Source organism: Tauraco erythrolophus, chromosome 28 (assembly GCF_009769465.1).
Source record: "Tauraco erythrolophus isolate bTauEry1 chromosome 28, bTauEry1.pri, whole genome shotgun sequence".
Classification (NCBI taxonomy): Eukaryota; Metazoa; Chordata; class Aves; order Musophagiformes; family Musophagidae; genus Tauraco; species Tauraco erythrolophus.
This window is the reverse complement of record NC_141492.1, coordinates 4,063,832-4,075,944: the sequence shown is the minus strand read 5'-3', so window position 1 is coordinate 4,075,944 and position 12,113 is coordinate 4,063,832. Positions and strand designations below refer to the sequence as shown.

The window sequence follows — 12,113 nt, the reverse complement described above, 5'->3', positions numbered from 1 at the left end:
ACTTGGCGACTTGTATTTTATTCTAACGTACATTTATGCAGAAATATAATTGGATTTCTTAAACTATTTAGGCATATCTTGTGGTTGCTTGTTGTGATGTACAGTTTAGTTTCTTTCGTTTGATCACGTTGCTGTTGAAGGGGAATACACACTTTTGTAGTGCTAGCAAATGCAAAGTAACTACACCAAAGGAGGTAGAAGAATTTTTCAGACTTGCACTCAATTTAGGTGATCACAGGCATTACTTTTCTAGTTAGATGTGTGAATGGATGTATGTTTCTCAGGCCACTCTTAAAAGAAAAGATGTTTAAACTTTGTCAGTTTGTGCATCATACCTTGCTTATGTCAACTCAGCAGTTCATCGCAGAGAAGTAGCTTTGTTTCATAAAGCCTTTTATTATTTTCTTTTTTTTTTTTTATCTTTCAGATTGAAGCTTATGTGGTGGTGAGTATCTGTCTGCCAATCATCTAGCATGTATCCTGTAGAGGCACAAGATTCTTGTAGCTTTAAGAGGAACGAGTCACAGTCTGTACCTTTTCAAGTCCATTATGGCCATTCCCAACTGTAACCTATGCCATTATCTCTCCCTGTGTCTTTAACTGATCTTTGTGTCTTGCTTTTTTGTTATCACCAGCAAATATACTTGTTTTCTACTTCAGTTTCAGAAATCCATTCCCATTTTTCAGCCTGAGAAGAATTGGCTAGTTTCACTGGGGTTTATAAATGTAACAGTCCCACTCAATTTCTCCCTTCTTTCCAATGCAGACACACTCCTATCCTTCATCTGGCTGGGCTGATATAGCAGGGCCAATCTCATCTCTGCACCCAAACATTATGATAGTGGACAATAGAAATTCATGGCAAGGAAAGGGTGCTCCTGTCTTCTTCCTTATGAGGTGAATGAGAGGTTCCTTCTGTGTCTAGTCTTTTTTTTTTTTTTTTTTTAAACCATGTGTTTTCTTTAGTGGTCAGCAAGCAGAAGAATTCAACCTCTTCTCTTGTTTGCATTCAGTCACAGATTTAATGCTGACAAAAACAGCGGGATTAATTTCATCTGACTTTATCATCTAAGAATTGTCTTGCTAGTTGTACAGCTCCCTCTGTGAGTAGAAAGAGTCTTCAGAGGCCAGTCCATCCCATCCAAAAGAGGTGTCTTAAGATAGGTGGAAGACCCGCCACTTGACAGTGCTTACTTGTGTGCATTGGGTATAGAAGCAGTGTCCTTAAACGAGTACTGAATTTTAGAAAGCAAGTACCCCTGGTGAAGTATCTTCAGAACATTTTTGACAGATGTTAGTTACATCTGAGCTGTTAGTGACGTGTATGTATGATGAAATTAAGTTCTTTGTTGCAAACTAAGTGGAATGTATTAGTGATATTCGTTTTCGCTGTGATGTTTCTCATTCCTAAACCACTATGCAGGATCCTCGGGGGTCTCGTATGATAGAGTGGAGCAATCTGAAGCCGTTTTGTTGTGGTAAGTTTTGGATTTTTTTTTTCTCAGTGTACTGTTATTTGCCTTTGCTTCTGCTCGCACCGAGTTGTGTTCAGTAAGCCTTGACAAGGGCCGATGAGTGACACAGAGTTCACAGTATGCTATTTCCTTTTTCAGGTATTGTAAATATGAGTTTTCCTTTGTCTGATCAGCCAGTGTTTGGTGAATGGCTCATCTTTGCTGAGATGCAGGGGCACACATACAACAAATCCTTTGAAGTTCAGAAATATGGTGAGTTGTATCCAAGTCAAACTTGACTATAACCCAAGCACACTTGGAAGAACGAAACCTTATGAAATGTTTTTACTTGAGATGAAACACCTGGGAAATAATACATTTAAAACATCACAAGGAAAAATTTTTTAGAGAGACTATGCACTTCAGGGATATAGACACTGACAACTTAACCAAGTCCTTTAAGGTTCATGTCCTCCACGCTTCATAAAGTAAAGGACCTGAAACGGAGACTAATATTGCGTGATCTCTTCATGTAACAAAGATTTAATTTTGCTTTGGAAACCTTTTTAAGGTGCTTTCAGTCTGTCAGTGCTTTCCTTCCTTTCCCAGGGCCTTCCTTGGAATCCTGAAATCTATTTTTGCTATTTGAATTTTTTTCTTTCAGTCTCGAAGTCACTCTGTTCGATGAAAGGTGTGCATTGTTGCACCCAGCACAGCATCTATGCATCTGACCTGATCAGACAAGCATGTGTAGACACTAACAACTGCTAATATCTCAGCTCTGTTCCCAACATATTGTGCAGGAGTCAGTAGCGAGTTCTCCTCTTTACCGTGTATCTAAGAGACAAAGCTTGGGCTCAAGCCCTGGAACACAGATGCCTCTGAAAAGAAGTAAAAATCTAAGGGTGTGTTGCTAAGGTCATCTTCCCAACATGGTCTTGGTTTGCTGCTGCTGTTGCTTCATTCTGTAGTGAGTGCTGTCCTGCCTGATGTTAGCTGCACTGCCCTCACCCGACCATAAGCAGTGATCTGTGTATGCTTTTGCTGTAATCTGGACAACAAGATCTCCTTGAAAAGATTCTGTTGTATTTCTTTTCATTGTAGTATTACCAAAGTTTGAGTTGCTGATTGACCCTCCTCGCTACATTCGTGACCTTTCACTGTGCGAAAAAGGAACTGTCCATGCCAGGTAGGAATATGTCCCAAAGTTTCATTACTATGGATTACTGTGGCTGTAGCTACAGGATGGTGCAGTCACTGGAGCTTCGATCTCATCTGCTGCAGACTTTTCAGATGATTTCTGGTCATCATCAGAAGCTTTCCTATGTAAGAGCCTTCATAAAACATGTTAATGATAACAAGCTGAAAAATCTTCTGTTATATTTTTTCTGTTTTCTAGATGTGCAGATCACATGGTACTAGCCTTGATAGAACCAAGAAAACAGAAAACAGCTGGAAGTTATTCATTATCTTCTTTCCATTTCAGATATACATTTGGAAAACCAGTGACAGGAAAGTTAATTGTTAATATGACTATAAATGGCGTAGGGTACTATAGGCATGAAGTGGGACACCCTGTCCTCAAGACCACCCAGGTGAGGGAGACCATTGAGTCAGCTGCGATAAAATGCCTGATCTGTTCCTCTCTGATGTTAATACCACAGCTCTATTTTATGTTACCGATAGGAGATAAGAAAATAAATGAATAAATGTGATAATTTGATCCAGCATAATAAAAATATTGCATATTTTTACATGATGTGTTTATGATTTGGGGGGATGAGAATTTGTTGGCATAGTATTAATCTGATTTTGGAGCATGTGGGGCTGAGGGAGAACATGAGAATGAGGGACTGTGACAGAGCTAGTCCGGTCTATGGGTAAGGGAGGAAAATGACACTTGCTTCCTTCCTTCACTGACTTCCCAGTTAATTCCCCTGACTCTGCATCCTTTAAAAATACTGCTGCAAACTCCTGTCAAGTGCCTGTGTTACAGATTTGGTTTCTAGACTGAATGAATGTGAATGCCAACTTATGTTTCTGTTCCCCAACACACTTTGTAGATTGATGGCTCTGCTGTTTTCGATGTGTGTGTGAAAGACATGATGCCAGCGGACGTTCCGGAACATTTTCGAGGCACAGTCAATATCTGGGCCACAGTGATCAGCTCTGATGGGAGCAAGCAGGTTACGTTTGATGACTCAACACCCGTTCAGAAACAGCTGATTGATATCAAATACTCCAAGGATACCAGAAAACAGTTCAAACCTGGACTGCCTTATAAAGGAAAGGTAAGACTAAAAGTAGAGACACTGGCATGTGGCTGATACAGGATTATACTGACTTTTGACCCCGGGATGTTACACTGTTTTTCCCACCTGCTGTTTCTGTCGTTGACTGGAATTGCCCATAATGTAAAACCTGTTACTCAATAACTGCAACGCTTTGTAGGTAGAAGTCACTTACCCTGATGGAAGTCCAGCTGACAGAGTCACTATCCGAATTAAAGCTGAACTCACACCAAAGGACAACGTTTATACAAGTGAACTGGTGTCAAGAAATGGTCTGGTGGAGTTTGAAATCCCCTCCATCCCTACAGCTGCCCAATATGTCTGGCTGGAGGTGGGTGAAAGCTCTTTATAGGATTAGCGGGCTTTAATGCAACTAATCTTGTCAAACCTGCACTTTATAAATCAGTGCTACAAACAGGAAATCAGTGCCTTTTAGCTTCAACTTCTTGATTTAAATGCAGCAAACACTTGTTTTGTTTCTTGCTGCCAGTGGAACTGGTGTTGATAGCCATCATGAAAAGATGCTTCTCCAAATATTTGGAGAGTACTGTTGCTATGTAAAGATGACATGATGAACAGCTGAAAAGTATAAAATGGGGGATGGGGATGCAGTGTAAGTACAAATCATACTTTCCATGCACGCCTAACATTCAGATGTAACTTTTGTTAAGACCAAAGTGACAGCGATTGATGGGAAACCGTCTGGGGATCAATATCTGCCAAACTACTTGTCCATCAGTAGCTGGTACTCTCCCAGCAAGTGTCACATCCAGCTCCAGGCACCAGATAAACCTTTCCAGGTATGTTGGTTTCATATTCCATCATGGCAACAACTGCATTTCTTGGCTTAAAGTACTTTGTTCTAATTGAACATTTCAAGCCATTTCTGTTTCTGGGATCCTGGGCCATTATTGTTTCCACTACAAAGGTTGAAGTAGCTGCACTTCAGCCACCAAATAATTGTTCAATGTGGGCTGCAAAGGTTCTAAGCAAAGTACCTTTGATGCATTATACAGCATCTCCTTCTCCTTCGCGCTGAGGGGACAGGGGAGAGAGGATGGATATAAGCACTGGCAGCATTTAAGTTTTTCATATTTGAATGTATGTTCCAGTAACATTCACATGTGAATTGTTTGGTGAAGATGACGTGCTTTAGTCCAAGTCAACAAATGTTGAATGATTAGAACCGATGTTAGTGGGACTAGCTTAATTACTAAAGGTCCAAATTAGGGTTTATGTAATCCCACTAGAACTTCTGGTTTAAATCTCAGCTGAGTCTGTTTAGTCTTTCAGTTACTGAACTATAGAATCATAGAATGGTTTGGGTTGGAAGGGACCTCAAAGATCATCTAGTTCCAACTAGATGATCTATGAACTTAGTTATCTTGTCATCTTTTGTAGTTGGCTCTCTAAAAACGTAGTCCTTCTGTATAAAAGTTGTCATGGTCTCTCTCCTAAAGGAAAGAGCAGATTTGACCATGATTCCCGTTGCATTCTGTTTTACTGAGTTGTTTAGGGTTTGTTCTCTACTCAAGAAGATGCTCCGAGGGTCTGCATATTGCTTTGTCAAAGAAAAAGTGCACTTTGTCAATATACACACTTAAATTTCTATTATCAGCAGATCTGTCAGGTTGGTTTCAGACTCTTTGTATCCAAATAAGAGCTTTTTTTTTTATCATTGCATTTCATGGAAGTTTAATGGCTAATTAATCTTTTACAAGTTTCCTGAGGTATGGAAAGGGGATTATACACTGCTAATCTGAACACATTGTTCTTGTTATAACCTGATTAGAACTAATTCTTCTGTGGGAAAGCTAGGAGTTGGATGACCAGCTGATGTGGGAACTGTTTCCCAGCTTTGCCAGCTCTTACTGGGTGTTCCAATTAGCTACATTCATTTTTTAATGAATTGTTTCATCATTTGCACTGGGGAATTCTTAATACTTCAGATATTTAATGTCACGAGGCACTTCTTGGACTCTGTGGCATTCTCACTGGGTTTAACCATTAGCAGCTCCTTGTATTCAAGTCCTCACCGTTTGGGTTTGTACAATATGTATGTTCTGGCCAGGTAACACTGTTAGAGCTGAAGAAAGAGGTTTTTCAGAATATTTCATTGAGATTTAACATTGCTATTCAGTCTTAACAGTTTTAGTTGGTCATTGCTATGCTTTAAATGGCAGGAGGATGCGGAGTGGAAGTTGCTGAAGAAATCCTACTTAACACAAGTGTTAACTGCTCCTCGTATCACAGATGCGAGACGTTTGTGTTCCTAGGAAGTCGGCTGCTCCACAGAAGGCTTATTACTCAGCCAGACATGACCCAGTCCTGATCCTGTGACTGAGCACGATGTCTATTCTGTTGGGATTGGCAGTATTTGGGGGATTTTTGTCTCCAGGGTATTAGGTACTTAGCAAGGACTTCTGGGTATAGGACTTCAGTGCACAAAAAGTGCAAGAAGGTGGTTTGCTGCTCTGAAGCCTATTGCAGACATCAGAGGAGTCTACCCAGAAAAAAAAGAAGCTCCCTTCTCATTTATTTGTGTGTTTCACAGCTCTTTGAGTGCCAGACTTGCAAATTAATATAAGACTTGTGTAATTTGAAAGCATTTTCACTCAGATCTATTCCCAGTAATTTCATGCCACACTGGTTATGTTTGAATTAGTCTTTGCCATATGAAAGTAATCTCCATGTATAATCTCAATTAAACTGCAAAGACTATCAAATGTGCATCTCTTCCCACCCCCAACCCATCTCTTTCTCTTTTGGGCCGGACTACTGAAGGGATGTCTAAAATTCAACCAATTCTGACAGCTGCTCTGTGCCAAAAGGCTTAACTTTCAGGATTCCAGAGATTCCTTTATTGTTTTCATTAATGCATGCAACCCCCCAGCCCATTCTCCTGTTAGACTTGCAGAGAGTGAAGAGCTGAACACAGGCCCCTTTTTATTGTGAAGAAAGTCCATGAAAACAGTGCCAATGTGATGTAATTTTCAATGCATATGTTTCTTAGAAGAGAGGTCACATTGCTTGTGGACCGAATCCCAAATAGATTTCGGTGCTTTGTAAATAAAAAGCATGCATTGTAACAGACCAGTTCTTCTGCTTTTCTGTCTCGGTGCAGGTAGGAGAGGAGGCTTGGATTGCAGTGAAGTCCACATGTCCTTGCAACTTCACTCTACATTATGAAGTGGCATCGCGAGGCAACATCGTCCTTTCAGGACTGCAGCCCAGTAACGTCACCCAGCAGAGGAGCAAAAGAGCCACCTTTCCCTTTGAGAAGAACATTGATGTCACGCACTTCCCAGGAACAGGTAGCTAGCATCAGAAATGCAAACTTGCTCCTATTTTCAGGGGAAAAAACAACCCTTCTGCAAACCTAAGTATCCTCTTTTTTGAATTTGATGCTCCTTAAAAGGCATAGAATAATTTTATGCCAAAAAAACAGTGATATCCATTACACACATAGTCATATAGAAAAAAAGATAAACTTCTGCAAGAGGGATAGCTCTTGGACAGTCTTCTCTAGTCTTTCTGTAGTTTTTGAGAAAACTCTAGTCTTTCTTAATATGCTTGGCTTGGGATCAGCTGAGTGGTAGGGAAGCGTATGATGGGGCTCGGGCAATTTAGAAAGCTGGTTGAGCTTACACTAGGAAGAGGACATTAGATGTACTGATAGCATGGATCAGGCTAAAGGAGAAGATCATGCAGTTAGCACGGGGAGGAGAATGAAGTATGGACTTGTAGTTTGTACAAGGAATAACAGAAAGATACAAATCTGGTGAATTCAGAGAACAGGAGGATAATGAATGGTGTGCTTGAGAGGATGCATACAACAAATGCCAAAGGAAATGTTTATCTGTCCTAGCAATATATCTGTAATAGCAGACAGTTTCAGATAGTTAGGGGAAAAGTAAAAGAAATTTCCCTAGATGTACCCACCCAGCTTCTTGTAACCAATGGTTTAAGAATTCTGAATAACTTTCTGCACCGAAGGTTGGTTCTGAGCTGTTGTGTTTACAGGTTGCCCAGAGACATTGTGGTTGCTCTGTCATTGGAAGTGTTCAAGGTCACGGGGCTTTGAGCAACCTGATCTATGAAAGATGTCCCTGCTCACAGCAGGGGGGTTGGAACTAGACAATCCTTAAAGGTGTTTTCCAACCCAAACCATTCTATGATTCTATTTTACTGCTGCTAGTGAAACGATGGTCTATAAACTGCATAATCTGTTTCTGAAGCCATTTATTCTTTTTCTCTGAGCAGTGCTCTGCAGCAGTAGATACCCTTTTTGTTTAAATGGCTTGATAATTTTATGTTTCTTTGGTTTTATATCAGGAAAAACACTGAGTAGTCATTCTCCATCCATGTTCTACATACTACTCATTATGTGATGGGTGCTCATTGCCTATCAGCTTTCACAAAGAAAAGAAAAAGGAAGGGAAAAGATTCTGAGTTCAAGAAGAACGTGTGCAACGAGAACAAGGGAAGGATACGAGTCCTGAATGGAATGTTCTGTGCCTTGCAGCATTTGAAAGAGAGTAATTTTTGATAAATAACACTGTCCTTGTCACGATTTATTTTTTAGCACCTACCAGTATCCCTGCAGCAGAGGTTGAAGTCTGCATGACGTTCCTCCGGTTCCCAGTAGTTCACAACATGGCTCCCTTGGGCCGTCTTCTGGTGTACTATGTCAGGGAGAACGGAGAAGGGGTGACAGACAGCCTGCAGTTCACTGTGAAGTCCTCCTTTGAAAATCAGGTATTGGCAGCGTAGCTAGTGGAGAGGAGGGTGTCTTGTTACTCTTTGTAGTTTTGTCTGCTGATTATGAGTCGAGATAATGAGATTTCATGTTAAATTCCTAGGTTGCCGTGACGCTCTCCGCAAACGAGACCAGACCTGGTGATGTGGTGAACATCAAGGTCAGAGCTGCGAAATCGAGCTGTGTCTGCATTGCCACTGTGGATAAGAGTGTCTACCTGCTGAAAACGGGATTTCAGCTGACAGCCAGTCAGGTAAAAGGAAGCTTGAGGCACTGATGTCTTTTTCTTAATGCTGCTGTCTGCACTTTACGTTTAGTGAGTGGCCTTTATACCTAAGGACAGCAGTCTCTTCCCTTGCCCTGCAGGTTTTTCAAGAGCTTGCAGAATATGATGTATCTGATGCTTTTGGAGCTCTGAAGGAAGAAGGGCACTTCTGGTGGCCAGGCATGTCCTCACGTAGACGCCGTAGATCATCTGTCTTTCCCTGGCACTGGGACATCACCAAGGATGCTCGCTTCGCGTTTACAGTAGGAAGAATCAGCCTCACTTCTCTATAGAGTGTCATCTTTACTTTCATGTTTGCAGGATAACTTTCATTTCCATAAGCCATTATTTCTGTTTCATGTCAGAGCTGTTTCTCCAGGGGGTTAGGCTGAAAAGTAATTTCTGAGAACAGAGACTACACTGTTCCAGCAAAGATGTTGGAGAAACGTGCTTTGATTTTGGCCAATCTTGATGAGAGGGCCAGATAGTTGGGTGAAGGAATTCATGCCAAGGCTCTGGAGAACCAGACAAGGGACCAGAAGGTTCCTCCAGGTATGGGTGAGCATGCAGATCTCTTCTTTGACAGGGAAGGAAGGTGGAACATGAGTCTTTCCTTATAGCCTTATCCCTTTTAGCCTCTCCTTTGGAAATCCTTTAAACTTCTTTCCTGCCCCAGTTCTGCCAGCTTCTGTGGCCATCTGTGTGAAAGATCAGTAATGTTTGCTTTGTATCCTTGATCAGGTTATCCTGATCCTCTGTTTCTTCATTCTTTGTCCTTTCTGCAATTTTTGCTAAATTGTTCTATTGTGTTATCTTAAACGCCATAGGCTTCCACATCCTCCCCCAGTGCCTCAATGTCTTCATCATAAACTCTAAATCCTCATTACTGTCCACTGCTGCTGCTTCTCTCCCCGTGATCTGTTGGGGTTTTCATTCTGATGCTTGTTTTTCTGAGAGGTGTAAACTCTTGGGAAAAGATACGTGTGTTAATAGCTGGTTTGTGTGCGTCGCTGCGTACCTGACTTGTAAGAATTGGATGTGTGTGTAAAGAGAACAAAGCTCATGCTCTCTTTGATGTCTGGGAACTGCTGTCTCTTATGAATAAGTGCATTTAGGGGACAGAGCTGGCAGGCAGCTTCCTTATGAATTCTGTATTTTTTACTGTGAAGCTGTGTGGACAGTTTCCATTTTGCTTGGCATTCCTGGTGGTGCAGAATTGGTGATGTCTGATGTGAGAGCTGCCTGCTAACTGCAGCAGAACACACTGGAAACTTTTAGGAAGGGTAAAAGGCTGTAATGTAATATTCTAAGGGAAAAAAATATGTAATAATTTTTCACCTGTAGCTCCCTGACAGTTACACATGCCCAGTAATGTTAGGCACTGTTTTAAATGCATTTTCCAAGCAAATAAGAGCTTTCTCTTAAAACCTCTGCCTATAAAGTGCCTACATATTTTCACATTAACAGTCGTTTTTGTATAAAGTTTTAAAAAATCCTCAAGTTTCAATTGAAATTTACCCCATAAATGTTGGAATAGGGTTGGGAGATTCTATTCAGAAAGGTTTTTATTGGTACATGTTTTATTCTTCTTTTCTTTTTTGTTTTTCCTTGCTGGTTTTTGTTTCGTGGTCTTCGTTTTTATTGTCTAGGAAACTGGCTTGGTTGTAATGACTGATATAGTCAGCTTAAACCACAGACAGAATGGAGGCATGTACACAGATGAGGCTGTCCCAGCTTTTCAGCCGCATACTGGGACACTGGTGGCTACAATGCATTCTAAAATAGCACCAAGGTAACGTTTTTCTTGTAATGCATATTGTTTGTGACACTCTTAGCTATTTTTTTTTTCTCTCTTCTCAGCTGTTTTCCACCTCCATGTGCCCAGGAAATTGCTTGGTTTAGACAAGGTGGTGGTGGAAAAATCTCTGCTGTTGTCTTGATAGACCTTTCCTACTTTGTTAAATTCAAATGAATTCTGGAAAAATGCAAAGTAATGTTCTTCAAAAAATCATTTGAAACTCTCTCATATCTCAGTTTTCTGTGAATCAGTTGCTATTTCTCAGTATTTGCAAGCTAGCCCTTGCTTTGCAGAGTTACTCATTGCTTCTTATTTTGGCCATTCAGCTGATGGTCAAAATAAATAAAATGAGGCACTGCAGGAAGAAAAAGTCATGAAGCACTATGACTAATGCAAAAAATGAAGATGTCCCTTCCATTTGTACTCGGAACCACCTGGTGGCCTCTCTTAGCAGAGTAAGTTTTGGAGGTCAGTTAAGAAAAAGATGATGAAGCATCACAGGTGTAGAAAAATGGAAGAAATTATGAAAATATTAGAGATCAAGACAATTCTAAGAGAAGAAACGGAGGGAAATATAAAGCAGTGATCGCAGTAACTGCTATTATTAGGCTGTACCATGATATCATGGGAAGTCACATGCTCTATATGCTCCCTTTGATTTAATTCAGAATTTGGATCATAGAACCTTTATTTTTTTAGATTATGTTATTTATGCTAGTTTTTAAGATTATCTTATTTATACTGTTTTTTTAGATTCTTATTCATGTCTCCAGACTGTTTGATGTGTGTGTGCACAAATGGGATCATTTGGAAAGACTGTGTAACTTGTGTTATGAATGATACTCTCATTTACTTTTTTATGGTTCTCTGCTAGATAGAGTTTTAGTTGGTCATGTGAGCTGCATTCAGGTGATAACACTTACTTATCAGTCAGTTAAAACCATCTTATTAAAATAATTAATTGCCAAGGACTTATTTCTTGTTCTAGCAGAGCCGAGAAGAGAAAAAGAACATTCTTTCCTGAAACATGGATTTGGCACTGCCTCAATGTCAGGTATTGACAGAGAATTCCCTTAATTACATCCAAGAGGGTTGTATCCTCTTCAATTGCAGAAAAGAAAGCTTTTTAAAACCTACACTGACATTCTCTGCTATTTTGTGTTGCTTTTCTTCATTACTGCTTTAATCAATAATCTTTGTTTTTAACGTTTCATCTGGTCTTGATGTGTATTCACTTACTTTGGGTTGAACCTGTCAGTCATGACTACATTGCAACCCATGTGTAATTCACCATGGTGTCACAAGCAGAAGAGTATCTTCAGGGAAGAAAAGGAGCAGTGGTTTGGTTCAGCACGTTTCTAGGTTTTCCTCACTTATAGGAAGGATGTATCGACACGTTACTGAAGAGCAAGTGAGGATCTAGGTTTGCAGTGATTAGCAACTGTGAGGAAGTGCCTGTTGGATAAGCTGGCCTCACAAGAAGTGCAAGTCAGACTGCTCTTGCAATAAAAAGGGTCTGTGAGATATAAAGTGATGATCTAGCTCT

The 12,113-nt window shown here is 40.4% G+C and overlaps 1 protein-coding gene across 1 annotated transcript in view; it reads left to right on the top strand.

The window, feature by feature from the left end:
• The window catches only part of CPAMD8 (C3 and PZP like alpha-2-macroglobulin domain containing 8), a 54,075-nt gene that overhangs the window by 6,649 nt on the left and 35,313 nt on the right, over positions 1-12,113 (top strand). The window contains exons 6-19 of the mRNA XM_086627598.1: positions 428-445; positions 1,424-1,478; positions 1,614-1,727; positions 2,559-2,643; positions 2,941-3,049; positions 3,518-3,745; positions 3,906-4,076; positions 4,417-4,545; positions 6,870-7,059; positions 8,331-8,503; positions 8,608-8,757; positions 8,871-9,032; positions 10,419-10,561; positions 11,556-11,621. Coding sequence (XP_086483724.1) covers positions 428-445; positions 1,424-1,478; positions 1,614-1,727; positions 2,559-2,643; positions 2,941-3,049; positions 3,518-3,745; positions 3,906-4,076; positions 4,417-4,545; positions 6,870-7,059; positions 8,331-8,503; positions 8,608-8,757; positions 8,871-9,032; positions 10,419-10,561; positions 11,556-11,621 — 1,793 coding nt within the window. The remainder of the gene's footprint in view (positions 1-427; positions 446-1,423; positions 1,479-1,613; positions 1,728-2,558; positions 2,644-2,940; positions 3,050-3,517; positions 3,746-3,905; positions 4,077-4,416; positions 4,546-6,869; positions 7,060-8,330; positions 8,504-8,607; positions 8,758-8,870; positions 9,033-10,418; positions 10,562-11,555; positions 11,622-12,113) is intronic.